The sequence below is a fragment of the Lobosporangium transversale genome (assembly GCF_002105155.1).
Source record: "Lobosporangium transversale strain NRRL 3116 chromosome Unknown BCR41scaffold_36, whole genome shotgun sequence".
Taxonomy (NCBI): Eukaryota; Fungi; Mortierellomycota; class Mortierellomycetes; order Mortierellales; family Mortierellaceae; genus Lobosporangium; species Lobosporangium transversale.
This window is the reverse complement of record NW_019029014.1, coordinates 248,099-265,567: the sequence shown is the minus strand read 5'-3', so window position 1 is coordinate 265,567 and position 17,469 is coordinate 248,099. Positions and strand designations below refer to the sequence as shown.

At 44.4% G+C, this 17,469-nt stretch overlaps 5 protein-coding genes across 5 annotated transcripts; 1 reads left to right on the top strand and 4 right to left on the bottom strand.

Annotated features, from left to right (window-relative positions):
- Window positions 1-463: 463 nt before the first annotated feature.
- Window positions 464-1,884, bottom strand: BCR41DRAFT_410967 (hypothetical protein; the record flags this gene model as incomplete). Its single annotated transcript, XM_022029441.1, has 4 exons — window positions 464-589; window positions 836-1,018; window positions 1,120-1,339; window positions 1,841-1,884. 4 exons carry the CDS (start codon window positions 1,882-1,884, stop codon window positions 464-466), a joined length of 573 nt encoding a protein of 190 aa, XP_021878593.1.
- Window positions 1,885-2,747: 863 nt separating this feature from the next.
- BCR41DRAFT_359061 (putative Na/K ATPase alpha 1 subunit) lies at window positions 2,748-6,836 on the top strand. The gene is made up of 3 exons (XM_022025166.1): window positions 2,748-3,604; window positions 3,749-4,367; window positions 4,564-6,836. Exons 1-3 carry the CDS (start codon window positions 3,095-3,097, stop codon window positions 6,789-6,791), a joined length of 3,357 nt encoding a protein of 1,118 aa, XP_021878592.1. The 5' UTR covers window positions 2,748-3,094; the 3' UTR covers window positions 6,792-6,836.
- A 500-nt stretch (window positions 6,837-7,336) lies between these two features.
- Window positions 7,337-8,608, bottom strand: BCR41DRAFT_373104 (hypothetical protein; the record flags this gene model as incomplete). The annotated part of the gene is made up of 2 exons (XM_022026739.1): window positions 7,337-8,208; window positions 8,314-8,608. The coding sequence occupies 2 exons, from the start codon at window positions 8,606-8,608 to the stop codon at window positions 7,337-7,339; spliced, it is 1,167 nt and encodes a 388-aa protein (XP_021878591.1).
- Window positions 8,609-8,799: 191 nt separating this feature from the next.
- BCR41DRAFT_388523 (hypothetical protein) lies at window positions 8,800-10,267 on the bottom strand. The gene is made up of 2 exons (XM_022028013.1): window positions 9,869-10,267; window positions 8,800-9,778 (listed from the first exon to the last, which is right to left on the bottom strand). The coding sequence occupies exons 1-2, from the start codon at window positions 10,182-10,184 to the stop codon at window positions 8,895-8,897; spliced, it is 1,200 nt and encodes a 399-aa protein (XP_021878590.1). The 5' UTR covers window positions 10,185-10,267; the 3' UTR covers window positions 8,800-8,894.
- Window positions 10,268-10,339: 72 nt separating this feature from the next.
- BCR41DRAFT_424381 (hypothetical protein) lies at window positions 10,340-13,094 on the bottom strand. The gene is made up of 2 exons (XM_022030423.1): window positions 12,701-13,094; window positions 10,340-12,074 (listed from the first exon to the last, which is right to left on the bottom strand). The coding sequence occupies exons 1-2, from the start codon at window positions 12,891-12,893 to the stop codon at window positions 10,402-10,404; spliced, it is 1,866 nt and encodes a 621-aa protein (XP_021878589.1). The 5' UTR covers window positions 12,894-13,094; the 3' UTR covers window positions 10,340-10,401.
- Between the last annotated feature and the right edge of the window lie 4,375 nt (window positions 13,095-17,469).

Here is a 17,469-nt window from a genome sequence, read left to right as displayed (position 1 = left end):
AATATTCTGTGATAATCATAACATCACACCGCGGGTGCTCAAGTACATACTGGCCAAAAGAGAAGAGCTTCTAAATGTTTCTACTGGTCAAACCTCCAAGCGATATCGCCTCTCTACTATGACACCCTAAGGGTTGATGAACGTTCATTCCTGAGATATCCCCATTTTTATTAATTCATAAGATAAAAAAAAATAAAAATAAAAATAAAAAAAGAAATCGTTGCGTGACGGCTGTAAAGGGGTTCCAATAAAAACCTAAGCAACACCAGGGCATTTTATCCGGTTGAAGAGGCCCTTTTTGGAGCCATTGAGCATATCAGACACGAAATCCTTTTACCCATCGATAACTTGGGTATACAACTCTTTGAGGTTTATATAGGCAAGCTTACCTTCAAGAAACTCTAATTCTGGAGCGGCTGGTTATGGGGTTTCAAGGGTTAGTATGATCTTTACAGGCACAACCTTAAAGAAGAAGAAGCACCGTCAGTTGGCTGAAAATGTTCTCGGCCGGTTTAGACTCGAGGGCGTCTACAGGTGCGATAAAACTGGCTTGTTCCTTTAGATCTAGCAGTCTTGACTGGACTCTGGACTACGATAATAGTATATCCATGGGGGCTAAAAAAGTGTGTTGCATAATGACCCAATGTTTCTGATTGGAGAATGTCATTAATGATGTGTGCGTATAACACTGCCTATATGAGCTGTTCTGTAGAAAATTGGAGAGTATGTGTGTTTAAAACGCATAAATAAATAAATAAAAAAAATACATCGTGTCCGTAAATGCTGCGCACATGCTAATGATAAACTTAAAATGCTACGCCACGCAAATGTGTACTGATGCCCAGATAAAATCTAAAATATGATAAAACTTGTATGAATTACACGTACTCAACATGGATTCTCTGCTAGGTCGGCGCTGATTGCTTGGTCGCGCTCTTGCTTCCGCTGTTCGTTGTGGGGTTATTCTCCTTTTTGTTTGACACAAGATAGGATGACCATTCTTGATGATGAAGAAAGCCTTGAATAACGTTGCAAATGTTAAGCTCCGCCTATAATATCTCCATGAAGGGATATCTTGAAGTTGCCCCAATATAGCCGGTGGGTTCCGACTTGGCTTACCAATCTTTGGTAGATTAGAGGCTTAATATCCATTTGCGCTTGCAATAATATATTAAAGAGACTGGGTGTAATGGAGCAGAGGAGAACAAGATAAGTTGTAGTACAGTGTGACAACAATGGCAATAAAAAGTAATGATCAACGATTTTGCTACAGCTGACTTGACTGACCCCTGTTTTTAACTGGTGCTTAAAGCTATGGCTGTGCACTTTGAGGACTGGTCTAAGCTTTTTTTATGAGGTCAAGTTTGTAATATCATTTTATTTTATTTTTTTATAATAGGAAAATAATAAAAAAAAAAAAAAAAAAAAATACTATAAACATTATCTTATGATTGTACCAACGCCTCAGATGAAGGGCTGTACTAGATCAGCAAGCCCACCTCACTCGCTGGCGCCTTTGGGGGTTCAGGGATTGAAGACAAAATAGTGAGAGTTATTATGGAGGAGTGGGAAAAAGTATTTAAATAACTAAAACTATGTAGCAACTACGTGAACAAAGCATCCAATATCGATTAAACATATAGCAAAAAGGGTTTGCTATGCTATGGTTATTGTCAGTAGGCAAAGAGGACCATGCGTATCCTCGCTCCTGAGTGGATCGGCAACCTAATCATACTTATTGTTTTGAACACTCGTTCAATAACCAGAACTGTTGCTGGTCATTTTTGAGCAGTCTTAGGAACCAACGTTACGCTACTTTGAGCAGGATTTTGTCATCTACCTCTTCCCAATCTTCACGAGGTTAGATCTTCGTTGAGCTTGCATAGGATAAAAGTTAATGTCACCATAGTTTTTAAATATTTAGTGAATAAGTTTTCTCTTTTTAATCTTGGCAATCGGCGCACTTGAGGCCTTTCCCCCCTCGAAGCAACAGATATCGCGCCTCGGCGCTGAAAAAAAAAAAAAAAAAAAAAAAAAAAAACAAAATAGATCAGATTTTGATGCATTATTCCCTCCATTTACTACAAGTAAAGCTATCAATTGGTTAGGCGCCTATGCGGATACACTCGTTTGTTGTAAGCCTGATCTAAAAAGCAATAAAAAACAAAGCAAGAGCTCCAAAAGTACTGTATTCTTTTGATACTAGTGCTGTGAATGGCTATCATTATGTATACCGAAAAGAGAAATAAATCGCGCACTTTTCTTTCAATGCTCCAATAAGAAATCCCTCTTTTTCTTTTTTTTTTTTTTCGATCTGTGCATTAGTGGTGTTTATGTGTAACAGGGCGTAGCATTGATGTCCGCAACATTCGGCTTCCTTCAGTGAGAAGGAGGCCACAGGGACGCCACGAGGGAGCTTCTATTTCTCATCCTTCCATGCGGGGCAATGTCGTACAAACTTGCATCATACACTGTACACATGTATTCACAGATAAAAAAAAAAAAAAAAAATCCCGCACTTATTTGTATCGCCAAGCATACCAAACTATATAAACTATACTATAGACAAATCTCTCAATTGAAAGCTGTGCTTTGCTTCATCATTTCCTAGACAAAAAGCGCAGAAACTCAGCTCATTCATGGCGTTTTTTTTTTATTTTTTTTTTTTATTTGGTCCATGGAGCAATCACGATATATATGTACAGTACTTTTATTTTTGATATTACTGTTGCCTAGCTTGACTTTTTTTTTTTTTATGTTACAACGAAACACAAGAGTTGATTTGGGCTGCTCATGCTCAGCCTCGACAAGCTATCTTTTGGACCTCCTTTCCTTTTTCTCTCTCTAGGATTAAATAAAAGGCTGTCCTTTTCTTTTTCTTTTTCTTTTTTTTCCCCCCCTCATCTTTCTTTCTTATTCTCTACTCTTTCAGATATCAGGTGGGCCAAGAGCCTCTTTAGATTCAGACAAGAGTATTGAGGAATTCCAACACCATATTATCATTACTCTCCTTTCACTTCTTCCTATTTTTGCCTTATCTTCCTTCCACACACGCACACTTTATTTTTCATATATAGAAAAGACAAAAAAGAAAATGACAGCTGAGAAAGAAAATAGAAAATCGCTTGCTCTAGTGCGCACCCGAACCCTGGAGCGTACACAGGGGAATGCTGTCCCTATTGAATTCCGCACCTTGTCCATCCATGTAACAGAAACCCAACGCTCCAACAAGACTGGCGAGTTCACGGCCTTCGAGTCCAAGAAGAATAAATCCAAGGGTAAAGGCGATGAGAACCTCGGTGTAGAGACCGATTTCTTTGCTGCAGTTGATTTCCACAAGTTATCGACTGCAGAGATTGCTCTGCGCTTCAATTTGAATGAAGCCCTGGGCTTGGAGCAATCCGAAGCTGAACGTCGTCTCCGAGTGAACGGTCCTAATACACTCGATACACGCAAGCCCAACTACATCAAAAAGGTCCTTGGTTATATCTTTGGAGGCTTCTGTTCGGTTCTCTGGATTGGTGTGATCACCTTCTTTGTTTGTTGGCAACCACCTCTTTCGAATCCACCCAATGTTACCAACTTGGCCCTTGCAATCCTAGTTGTAAGCTTTCCCCCTCTTCTTCTTCCCCAACGGTATATAGCTCAACCTTCTTTTGGAAACGGCAATGAGCCAACAACCCTACCCTAATTTCCTTTTTGTCTTCCGCACCTTTGTGTAAAAAAAAAAAAAAAAACAAACAACTAGATTTTTGTCATCTTCCTTCAGGCCAGCTTCTCCGCTTTTCAAGACTTTTCTACGGCCCGTGTCATGTCCTCTATCCTGGACATGATCCCCTCGGACTGCATTGTCTTCCGTGATGGCAAATTGGTTAAGATCCCTGCAGCGGACTTGGTGGTTGGAGATCGCGTCCAACTTTCACTTGGCAACAAGGTCCCTGCGGACCTACGCCTTATCCAGGCCTCCAATGATACTCGCTTTGACCGCGCTGTACTGACAGGGGAATCTGAGCCAATTGAGGCGAGCATCACAGCTACAGATGACAACTTTTTAGAATCAAAGAACATTGCCTTCATGGGAACTCATGTGATTCAGGGCTCCTGCGTCGGTGTGGTGATCTTGAAGGGCAATGACACCCTGATGGGACGCATCAACAAACTAACTGCAGGCCGTAAGGAGAAGAAGACAATCATCCAACTAGAAATTTCTCGCTTTGTCCGTATCATTGTTTGCCTCACGATATTCCTTGCAACCTTAATCCTTTCTGTCTGGGCAGCCTTTATCCGCCCAACATACCCTAATTTTATGCCCGTTGCTGTCTTGTTGGTCACCCTAATGGGCTGTGTGGTTGCTTTTATTCCAGAGGGTATGCTAATGAATGTTTTACTTTACTAGTGTGGCGTTGGGAACTGAGGGGGGGGTTTTCCTTTTTTTGTGAAAAATGGAGTTATATTATCAAATGAGCAATGCCATGCATATGCACAGCACAATCCATTATTTCCTGTTATCTCTATTCCTCTCTTAGTTTTTAACTTTTATTAATTTTTTCTGACATTGCATAGGTATGCCTGTCTGTGTCTCTTTGACTCTATTGATGATTGCCCGTAGAATGCGCTCTAATAACATCCTGCCTAAAGCGCTTACCACTGTCGAGACCCTTGGGTATGTGAACATCATCTGCTCTGATAAGACTGGGACCCTGACTGAGAACAAGATGTTTGTCACAAATATGGCCTTTTTGGATAATGAATCGACCCCTGAAGAGGTGCAGCTCAAGATCAAGAAGGAAGTTCGGCCCAACTCACTCCCACAACCGGAGGACAATGCACAGGTCCTGGCCCTTCAACAATTCCAGCTAGCAACATCTCTCTGTAATAATGCCAAGTTCGAGCCGGAGACCATGCATTTGCCGATCCATGAACGCTCAATCCTGGGAGATGCCACTGACAGTGCTCTCTTGCGACTTTCTGCCCAGCTTTCGGATGATTCGGCCCTGGTAGGCTCCTTTGAGCGCACACATGAGATTCCTTTCAATTCTCGTAATAAATGGATGATGGCTGTCTACCAAGGCTCAGCTCAGCGACCTCAGGTGATCAAGACTCTATTTGGTCCTGACATGAGCAGCGCTGACAAGACTACAACTAACGAGAAAGGCTCTCAACTAGTGTTTGTCAAGGGTGCGCCTGATGTTCTTCTGCCGTATTGCACATCGTTCCTATCTGTGTCGAATACACATCAGCCTCTCTCTGCTGAATGGATGACTGAACTTTCCCGAATCCAGATGGCCTGGTCTCGCCGCGGTCAGCGTGTATTGATGCTCTGCAAGGGCCGCTACAACCCCTATTTAGCTTATCATACCGGTAGTTCCTCCAACCACGATGCAACCCAGGATGAGTTGACTCGTCAAGGTCTTCAGGACCTGTGCATCATTGGCCTCGTTGGTATTATGGATCCCCCCCGCCCTGAGATCAAGGATACAATCGCCGCCTGCCGCAGAGCCGGCTCCCGCTTCTTCATGGTCACAGGAGACTTTGGATTGACAGCTGCTGCGATTGCAAAACAAATTGGGTTGTTCACTGGCGATGCTGATCCGGATACTTATGAGCACATTATGGACCCTAGCCGCAAGAATATTGGGGCCAATGCCCCTGAACCACTTGAGGAAGATGGTAGATATGAGACGGGTCGCCCTCAGTACCGTGAAGGGAGCTCTTTGGTACTGACTGGCTCAGACCTTCTCAGGATGAGTCCTGGCGAGTGGGACCTCGTCTGTGCTTACGAGGAGATTGTCTTCGCTCGTACATCGCCTGAACAGAAGCTTAGAATTGTTTCTGAATTCCAACTTCGTGATGGTGTTGTGGCTGTCACGGGCGATGGCGTGAATGATGCTCCGGCTCTCAAAGCTGCTGATGTTGGCGTTGCTGTTGTCTCCGGGTCTGATGTTGCGATTGAGGCTGCTGATTTGATTTTGCTGGGAGGATTCGACGCCATTCCTGAGGCTATGCGTCTCGGCCGCCTTGTCTTCCAGAATCTACAAAAAGTTATTGGCTATTTGCTTCCTGCTGGCTCCTGGTCTGAGATTTGGCCTGTCTTGATTAATACATTCCTCGGTACACCCTTACCTCTGTCCTCGTTCTTGATGATTATCATCTGCTGCTTTACGGATTCTTTCCCTTGTACGGCCCTGGTCATGGAGCAAGAAGAGTTTGACCTTTTAGCACAGCCGCCTCGTAATGCTAAGAAGGACCATTTGATCACCGGACGTATTTACCTCCAATCCTATATTTTTATAGGAAGCTGTATGACCTTCTTCAGTAACATGCTCTACTTTACTTACCTGAAGGAGTATACGGGCCTATCCTTCCAAGACCTAGCCCTGACGTACGGCAATATTGATTATTCGAAGCTTAAGCCCGGTATCACACCTGAGGACTTTAATGGTTTCTATGTCAATACAGGCCAATGTGTGACCTTTGTGGCCTTAGTCATCATGCAATGGGGAAATGTTTTATCGATCCGCAACCGTCGCCTCTCGATTTTACAAGGTAATCCATTCACGAAGGAACGTCGCAATCCATACTTGTTCCTGGGTATGTTCTTGGCCTTGGCAACCGCAATCCTCGTGACCGAAACCCCATCGATTAACGAAGTCATGTTAACCAATTCGGTCCCTATCAAGTATTGGTTACTCCCTATCCCTTGCGCAGTTGGGATCTTGGTGTTGGACGAGATCCGTAAACTTACCGTTCGCTCTTACCCTAGAAGTATCATTGCTAGGCTAGCATGGTAACAGCCAAAACAAACAAACAAACAAACAAACAAAAAAAAAAAAAAAGATCGCTTAAAACTTACTCACTAATAGCTTTATAGCTGATACACCAATAAACCCTTATCTTTTTTATTTTACTTTATTTTTTTTTCCTCTCAATGGGCACCTCTGTAGTTTGCTCAATCATTCATTTTTAGTATGTGCTGTATACTGTTCAAAAGGCGGAAGCGGTAGTGATGAGTTGTTTGAGCATTCTGGATCAGATCCAGTATGTGTTGTCAAGTGAATGACCATTATTAAATACCAAAAAAAAAAAAGCCCTCTCTCAAAAACCCACAAAACCTAGAAAGCTATCAAACCAGAAAAGTACAAAAAAAAAAATAAAATAAAATAAAAAAAAAAAAAAAAAAAAAAAAATCACAAGCGTGTGCATGTTCTTGTGGACGTTAAGAGTTTTTTCTGGACGTTCATCGAAAATATTAATTTTTGATTGGTTTTAACTTTAATTTTCACGTTATTAAAATCCAGTCAGTCGTCTGAAGGTGTATAATATAAAGAGAGCAAACTTATGCTCTCGCGACTCTGCGACGCATGACTTCCATGATGAAATCATGACAGCTTGGATGGGTCTTGAAGAGTTCAAAAGGGTCTTTCTTATCCTTGATGAGTGTATCCATATTATCCGCAATCATCGTCAACATTGCTTCCCTCACCCCATCAGAGGAGGAACCAAATTCAAACAAGGTTTTAACAGCATCGGACGCTTTGGTACGCTTAATAACGGCCTGTTCACACTGCGCTTGAAGGTCAGTGATACCGTAAAGATTGGCCGCCAGCATCAGCTCCTCCCACGTCACATCTTTCAGCTTCCAAGGCGAGCCTGTATCCAAAGGGCTCCAGCAAAGGGATCCAGGGGGTAGGGACTTGAGACCATGCTGACCCTCCACTACCTTGCTTATGCACATAGCATGACTGCTCAAATCGACCGAAAGCTGGACGTCGCCTGTATAGATATACCGCACTATGGCTGAAAATGCGGCCAACGAGCATTCAGTCATTGAGATTGTCATCAACGCTCTGTAACCGCCATCTTCGCGAATAACGCTGATAGCGGCCCCAGGAGCAGAAGGAGCAGAAGCAGGAGGAACAACATTTGGGGGAGCTGTATCCTTGGCAGCAACAGATTGGAGGAGCTCAGCAAACTTGCTGTACTTGATAAGGACTGCACGATGAGCCATCAGACCAACTTTAGTGAAATTCTTGTCTGTTTCAAAGACGAAGCAGACATTAGCGGACTCATTATCCTTCATGAAGGTGAGCATCATGTCATGAGCCTTGCACCTAATTTTCAACGGCATAAGCGGCTTTGGGTCGGTAGAAAAGACGATGTCAAAGCGATACATGCCGTCGTGCAGTACCTTGGTGATATCAATCGTGCCTATGGATATTCCAAAGCAGCATTTCTAACATTTACTATACGTCCCTTTTTTTTTTTAATCCCCAGAAATATATAGATATTTTTTTTCTCCTTTTACTGTGTTACCTGTCGCAGACTCTGCTGAATTTATAAGCTCAGTTTTAGAAGCAATAGTCGTGTACCCACATGGGTTTGCGAATGGCACCAGATGCATATACTTGTGCACATAAGTTGTATTACCATCCCATTCGTTGGAGTTGGAGATAATACTAACAGCGAGGGTACCGCCTTGTCGTCTCAGGGTCACAGTAAATCTCGAAGCATCGTAAACTGTGGAGACATTGTCGGGCGGATCAGCAAGAGGGGGAGCCTTAATGTTGACTCTTACTTCATTACTACCGGTAGCAGTGCCGGTGTTCATTTCAATAATGCCCTTTTGATGTTAAAGGCTACAGAAGAGAGATAGCCGGTAAGGCAAGGAAAAAAGCTTTTAAAAAAGAAAAGCAAGGATGATGGAGTGTTCTTTGTATTGAGCAGTTGAACAAACTAAAAGATGTAAAGAGCTGTGAGAACAAAAAAGATGATGGGTTAAATACTCCGTTCAACGAAGGTCAGGATAAACTGTGTAATTTTTATTTTTTATTTTTTATATTCCAACACACGGGATGCATGATTTCCACAATTGTTTCATTCAACGCACGGGGACGCTATCCTTTTTTTGCCTTGTTTTGCAGCACCTCGATCAATAGCGTATGACAATCTGGATGGTGAACATATGGTGCAAAGGGATCACGACCTTCGGAGAACAGGACCGTCATGTTGCCCACAATATGGCCAAGTGCTGCTGTTTTGATCGTTTTGAAACGCGTCCCGAGATTGAACAGGACCTCGATTGCATTGGAATTCTTGATAGTTGCAATCACTTTTTTCTCACAATGGGACTGCAGATCAGTGACTCCATACTTCTCTGCTGCTATAAGAAGTTCTGCCCAAGTGACATCCTTGAACTTGTATTGTGAATCCGAGTCCAAAGGATGCCATGCCATTGATCGCTTGCCCTGGCCCATCATATCCACCACGGTCAGCGTGCTCTCTGTTCTGCTGATGGCATGTCTCTTGGTATCAATAGAGAGGTTTATTTCATCCGTGTATATGTACAGGAGCAAAGAACACATTGTAGCCATTGATGTCTCGGACACAGGCTGAACTAGGACATCACCATACTCTCGAGCAGTCAGATGCGAATTAGGACTGGTGTCATTGCCTTTTTCGTCATCGGAGTGTAAGAATAAACTGTTTAAACCTATGGCCTCTTGAATGATGCTGTCAAATGTCGGGTATCTGGATAGGATAGAGCTGTGGGCCCAAAGCGCTACATTGGAGCAAGTTTTGTCAGTCTTGAAGACGAAGCAAAGATCAACTGAATTTACATCTTTGAGCAGAGTCAGCATGATCTTTTGGTATTTTGATATCGACAAGGTTGACGAGGTTGACGAGGGCTGGTCTACCACCTCCGTCTCAGGACGCGTTGTAATCACAATATCAAAGCAGAGTTGACCATCCATTAGGACATCCTTTCTGGAGATTTTAGCTGTAGTCCAAAAAGAGATAAAGAGATAAAGAGTGAATATAGGAAATATCGACATCTTTATTATTTGGTTTTTGCATTCCATGCGCTTACCTTTTAAGAAATACCACTCCCACAGTTGTTTCTCAGTATCCTTGAAAAATATAGGCTTTTTTCCCTGGTGTGGAGCAATGTATATGTTGGTTGTATTTCTAAACTCGATAAACAAGTTGCTGTTCCTTATGGCACATCCACAGTTCTCTCTTGCTACAAAGTAAACTTTGATGTCAATTGAATTGTCATCCCCATACAACGTCACCGTCCAACTTTTGATGGCATCAAGATTGCTAGAGAAATAAAATGTTGTGAGCAAGTGGTTGTTGTTGCAAGTGATAGGGAGTACCACGTCAATGTGTTCTTTCCGATTCATCTTTATAATTGGACAGAGAGGCAGTGGAATAAAGATGAGTAAAGGTTTTTCTTTTTTTTTTTTTTGTTTATAATGAATGGGATGATGACATGTGGAACGAAGGGGAGGATGGACTTCATAAAAATGATTGGGCAACAAGGGGGTTGGGTGTGTGTGTATATAATTTTATTGATTTAATGGAATATCATTTTGAGATGTCTCCATAAAAAAACACAAGTTAGGCCGTAGCTGTCTTGTCGTCTGAGGTCCATGGATTAGTTGACTCGGGTCCAGCCGATGCCAAGGTTGTGGTCGCGGTGACGCTTACAGCAGCAATTGCAGTCTCGACAGTCATCTTTGATTCTTCAGTCTCTACTGCAGTGATTTCTCTTTTTTCCAGCGAGGTTTTGGATGATGGTACATCATTCGGATCATGTGTATCGTTCGCACCATGTACGTCCTCCTCCGCAGGCCACTCACCCGAGGGTCCCATATTGCCGATTGACTGCGAGGATACCCCGAGCTCTGAGAGCATGATTGGCAAGACTCCGGCACGTGCATAGAACATTTGAAGACGGAGACGCAGACTCTCTGAATAGAGATCCTCGATTGTGCGTGTGGAGTACAGACCAGCGCGGATATTACGGATAAAGATGTAGAATTCACAGGCAGCGACGATGCGATCACGGCAGAAACGATCAATGAAGTTCCATTCGTCCGATGTGGCGAGACGGTAGCGATGTGTTAGTGGACCGGATCGACCGCAGGTCTGGCAGCCACCTTTTGGTGCCTGGTACAGTGCATACTGGGTCTGGAGTCTCTCCCAGAGCATGTTCTTGTTGGTGGCGGGGCCACGGGCGGGCGAGGGAGGCTGCTGGGCAGCAAGGACCATGCGTTCATACTCCCTGACCTGCTCTGGAGTAGCCTCTTCGATGTAACAGGTATTGGAGCAGATACCCTCTGTGAGTTTCCTGGCCGAGATTCTAGGGTTGGAACCAAAGCGCAAACAGGGTTCCACATCTTCGTCCTGGCAATGGCGCATGAAGGGCAGGCTGTGGATCTTTGCGAGACGGACAGTCGAGCTCTGGGCCACAAACTCTTTGAACTCGTGCATCAAATGTCCGTCGATGGCGATTGTTGTGGCGGGCTCCTCTGCTTCGGCTTCGGGCACAGAGATTTTGTTGAGTCCGAAGAGTTGGCCAAGATCGACATTGCTCTGGTGAGCAGGGTCGGTGGAGGACCGTTTGCTTTGGGGTTGAGTATCGATCATTTGCTCCATCTTTGTCTTGAGTTCCTTGAGCTGGGATGTCTCTGCAGCGAGGCGCTCCTGAGCGTCCTTGAGCTCCAGCTCGAGATGCTTGCGGGTCAATTCGAGTTGATGTCTGGCCCTGGCCTCTGAAGCGACCATGCCGTTTGCTTCTTCGAACAGGGTACGACTCAGTTCCTCGAGCTCTCCCTCGACCATTTCCTTGGCATGTTGCAGCTCTGCAACCTTTTCGATCTCGTCCACATACTTGTCGTTCAGGATGGCCAGATCACGTTGAGCGCTGAGGTAGTCATCCGTTTTTGCGTCCAGCGCATCTTCGAGATCCTCGACTTTTTTACGCAAAACCTCTGCCTCGATTGATTCGGCGGAGGCGCGCTTCTGTTCCTCTGCCAGACGAGCGTTTGTTTGCTCCAGTTCTTCCAGGAGAAGGGTGCGTTCGTTATGTGCTTCAGCAACAGCAGGGATGATGCGTTCACAGAGACCACATGCACGTGAAGCGAGGTTGGAGCAAACTCTGTGACAGGGACACTCTCCATCGATTAAAATGGTCTCATCCAGGTCCTTTGTTGTTGTAGTAGTAACGGTGGTAGGAGTCGTAGTAGCAGCAGCAGTAGCAGTTGTAGTAGCTGGTGCATCATCCTTTACTGTTGAGAAATCAATAGAGAGATGGAAGACAAGATGTTAATTCATTGATCATCCACAATGGGCACAAAAGATGGGGACTTTTAGAGGATTGGTATATGAAAAAAGGTCTTTATTGCCATCAGAATGAACTTTTTTTCTTTTTCTTTTCTTTTTTTTTTTTTTTCTTGCACAGTCAGCAAAAAAAATGGAAAAGTGTCCACAAAGTGTAGGTTGACTCTATCTTCTTTTTTACTTTGTGCTCTCGGGTGTTTGGGTGTAGGCTTTGGGATTCTTTGTGATCAAGAATGGATGAATTGTCACAAGCCAAGCAAATCAGGCACCGAGTAGAAAACTCTATTACAGACTGTAATTGGCTGTCCCTCATGGTCATGGTCATGGTCATGGTCATGTTCATGTTCATGCTCCTTGTTCCTTTTTCCCATGTAAAAAACCATCAACTTTTTTTTTTTTTTTTTTTTTTCTACTCAATTTTAGGCGCGTTGGATAACCTTTTTTTTGTTTTTTATCCATATTCATATTCATGCTTGATGTTCATTTTGTGGTACACATGGAACCCAATAAATAAATAAATAAATTTGTTTTTTTAAAAAAAAAAAAAAAAAAAAAAAAAAAAAAAGTGTTGTACCTGAACCATTGGCTGCAGGGGCAGCGGTGGGGTCTACGGGCGTAGGTTCCTTGAGGGCAGCAGAGGCCCTCTGCTGAGGTTCCTTGACGGTCTCGATGAGATTGTGAATACGGGAGTAGAGGTTAGCAATGTCCTTTGCAGTGACGTCCTTGCTGACAGGCTCAGCCGGATGCATAGGAGGGGCCTCAGTCATGATTATTAGATTGTAATATGTGTAAACGTAAAGGGAAAAAGAGGAGGAAGAAGAGGAGGAGGAAGAGGAAGAAGAGGAGGAGGAAGGGGCAAAAGACAGATGCAAAGCAAAGAAGGAAAGAAGAAAAGAAAGAAAAGAAAGAAATAAAGAAAGAAAGAAGGAGGGAAAGAGGAAAAGAAAGAAAGGAAGGAAGGATGAGAGCCAAAGGAAGTGATGAAGATGAATCACATTCTCGTCTCCTCCACACAGCCTCTGTCTGTCTCTCTTTAAAACGCAACGCCAAAAGTGAAAAAAAAGAAAAAAAATGCCACGTGACAGAAGGACACTAATTGGTGGCAAAAAACTATGAATTAATCTATAATGGATTATGATGCCAAATCCAGTCCTTTTTCCATTTAAGGGTATTATGTTTCATGTCTGTACGTACAAGACATGTGTCCGTTTTGTGGCTTTTACTCCGACACTTGTCCTGAAATTTGAATTGACATCAAATCCATCGAAATTTTAACAATGTCATCATGGCATGCTAAAGATCTCTTTCTTTCTTCTTTATTTCACGCCTTCATTCCTCCATACATTCATTTACACAATAAAACAATAAAACCTACAATACACAGAGTAGACCTACCCTCTCCCCTGACTAAAACTGAGAAAAATAACGGCACATTCGCATTTTCAAAGGTTCATTCCTGCTTGCTCACTTTCAAAATGACAAACAACAACGAAAAGATTTTATCCAATTTCACCTGCATGGATTTGGAACAAAGCACCAGTCAGACGAAGCCAACCAAGTCAAGTACTCGCACTGGATCCACTCGTGCAGCACCGAGGAGAAAAAGAGTTATTCTGACTGACGAAACGACTCCAGAGCCTTCACCAGTGGCACAGACTGCTAGAGTTAGTGCAAAGTCTTTTAAGCGCCCTAGGCGTTGTGAGGCTGATTCTTTATCCTCAAATGTCCTTCACTCCGGTCCATTGACAGAAGAAGAGCTGGCCCTGGCGAACGCACGGAAGGAGTCGGCGAGAAGTGTGCTGCAGATGATTTTAGATGATCCAGATTCATCGACGACAGTGAATCAATATAAGACACAGCTCCGGCTGTGGGAGGTATGTTGGATCATCAAAATGTCGCTATGAGCTATCTCAGACAGGCTATCAAACTAGACGACTTGGCTAATTCTCTTTTTTGTTTTTAGCAATACTGCAATGAAAATTATCAAGGTGACTGTAGCGTCGATGCGAAACGCATGCTTGAATACTTCACAACGGTTGTCTTCAAGCGAACAGTAAAGCGATTGATCGGCACAGATCGTTGCTACCGTGGCGCTATTGGGTATGCCCAGCAGGGTGTAGGAGATTCTTCGAATTCTCAGGCTGGGGAAGACGCAGTCTATGAGGGAGAAGAGATCGACGAATTAGTCGAGGCAGATATCGACGAACATGAACTAAGCGACATGGAGCAGAGACTGGAGACATTAGATAACAGCGAGCAAGTTGATGACGACGACGGCCAAAGCATAGACCAAGGTCAACAACAGGGACAGGGTCAGGGACAGGGTCAGGAACAGGATCAGGAACGGAGACAGGGTCAGGGGCAGGGACAGGAACAAGGACAGGAACAGGAACAGGATGAAGATCTGGAGCTTCAGCTGAGGTCATTGGCACAGAGAGGTAAGAAGGCTCCTCCCTCCTGGGATAATATGGAGCCACCTGAAGGAGTCGACCCACATCAATGGCAGATTGATATAGCATTGAATGATGAGGAGCGAGCATCACATGAAGCTGTAACTGTTGGGGGTTCAAGCAAGAACATCACGCCGAAGCGGAAGACTGCAGCCGTTATCAGGACTGAAAATGAAAGAGAACAAGGTATGTAAAGATAACCATGTATTAATATATAAATTGTTATACAGTACTGGGATCCAAACCTTTGGGAAGGCTCCGCCATCACGCGTACCCCAGGTGACAAGACACCATGGCCGCAACTCAGTGTTAATTATCAATATAAATAGCCTACTAAATTATGACTTAATAAACCATTCCTTAATCCTGCATCCACCTTAATGTATCTTTGATTGTTACAATTTACACTAATGGTTGATACTTTTTATTATACAATTACTTTTTTTTTTTTTTTTTTTTTTTTTTTTTGGATATACTTTTGCGTTTGTAGTTATCCTGCAAGCACCAGAGGACAAACATGGCAGCAAAATTGTCTTTGTTCCTCTCACGCTGGGGACAGTCGCAAATGTTAAGAAGGCTTTGCAATACTTATGGAGGCAACAGTCTTCTTCGACAGCTCCGTATCCCAATCCCGCCCCAAACCCAAGAACGGATGTACCACTAGCGGAGGCGATCAAAAATTATGGAGAGAAACTTGTCCATCACAAAGTAACGACAGGCACCTTATCCCGCACTGCCACCTGTGCCGTACGAGAACCGTACAACACTAAAATGTACCTGCGTATGTTGGCCTTTACATGGCGCATGCTTCCGACGGTTGGAGTAAGCGGCAGGCGACCTTACGACAGTGTTACAAGATTTCAGTATATGAGGGAGAGGCTATGCCTCCTTGCACGCCATCATATGTTGCTGCGGGATGAGGACATCCGAAACTTGAACCTGGCTAACACATTCAATATTCAGACCCGTCACCCCGCGCCAGGGTCAAAGCTGGCGTCGGGGCTTGTCTTCTGCATCACACGTGGAAAGACAAACCATAAAGGTGTCGAACTCTATGCGACAGCTTATCGACATAAGCTGTTCTTAAGGTGCACCGTGGGCGGGTTTGCATTTTATATGCTAGAACGGTTCCAGGTAAATGATGCCGTCAGTCTTGACGCGAGCGTATGATTTTTTCTCATTCAATTACACGAAGTGACATATATCCTTATTTTTTTTTTTATTTTTTTTTTTTCCCTATTGTAGGTGTTCAAGGAGCCTCTTCCCAATTTTGCGGACCCTGACGAGTGGTACAGCATCAAGGTGCTAACAGGGGGTGGCACAAGCCAAGAACGGTTAGAGAACCGAAAGGAAGCGCTTGTTGGCCGAACCCAAATGAGCACTACGGCGGCTGTAATGCGTGCCTGCGACGTGCATTCGGCCAAAATTACGCACTCTGGCCGACATGCAGGGGTCTCGGAAGCCTACGAAAGGGGCTTAAGCCTGGACGATATTCGCCACTTGGGAAGGTGGGTCATGGGGCAAATGGAGAACTTCTATGCTCCAAAAAACCCAACCAGGGGCGCTTTTTGTATGGCTCAGTTTGGACCGAATGAGCCTTACTTTATCGAGCGTGATTTGGTCACCCCGCCCTTAGAGCTCCAGCGTCTGGTCTTTCCTTGGATTGAGGAAAATTTTGATAAAGATATGCCGGAGAGAGCTGACTCCTGGAGAGAGGAGTGCGCCAAAGAAATGCTGGGGGTCGATCCAAATGTCCCGACAGACGAAGACATTTTTTGGACGCCAATCGAGAAGAAGACGAGCTCGAAACGATTGACCCGTGCCTTCAGCACTGACTCCCTTGTTACACGCATTGGGTTCCTCAAACTTCTTGTGCGTATGAGGCGAGTAATCCTTCAGGATGCAGTGCTCTTTTTGAAGCCGAATGACAAGGGGAAAATGTTGGAGAACAAACTCCTCGAGTCGTTACCAGAAATCTTTGGTTGCCAGCTCTTTCTGGATTTCCAACATCAATTGCTTCGGGCCATCGACGTACATCGCCGACAAGCAGGCATCATCCAAGCGGATGTGCCAGTTAATGCGCAAACTATGGTAAGCGCCATTAACACGTTGTCGGTAGAGGCGCGGGTCTTTCATCAACTCCAGCATGAGACGGTCCAGAAGCTCGAGGCCCTATCCACCCTTGTGACAGAGCAACAGGAGCAACAGAGGCAGCAACAGGAGCAAATCCACTTACTTCTCCAATCGCTGCAGCAGCAACAAAGCGCAAATGTGCGGCAGCCTTTTCCATATCATGTGCAGTCTTGCCCGCCCTTTGTGTTTAATCCTTCTCCATTGGCGCCAGCACAGAGCCGCCTAGCTTCTTTTCCTTCGGTTCCTCAGGCTCCTACTACGCAGGGTCTATATCAAGCTCGCCAGGCCGCTCCACCGCAACAGCAGCCATTATTTTCCAACCAATTGCCACCATGTCCTCAGCAACAGCCATATCAACATAGCCATGTGCAGGCTCCAATGACCTCAGAGCAGACACAACGATTGCCGGAAGATGAAAGGTATAAAGGCTACCTCATGAAAGGCGATGGCAAGCAATTGACGGTCAGGGAAGCATGGGATGAATTCCGTGGGCCCGTTGCTCAGGCAAAGCAGGAAAATCACAAATGGCCATTCACAGAGGCGCGTCACAAGGCATTCAGGCGCAGGCGTCAAATTTTCGATCTGATAAAGAATATTGCCGAAAAACAGAAGCGAGACTTCGAAGAGGTAGTAGACGCACTGACAGCTCAGTACAAGGGTCGGACAATCAATTCCATTCGACTAGAGCTTCTGAAAGACACCGGGAATGACGAAGGCTGCCACCAAGATGCGGACGAGTAGATGAGTAAGGGTAATTTTT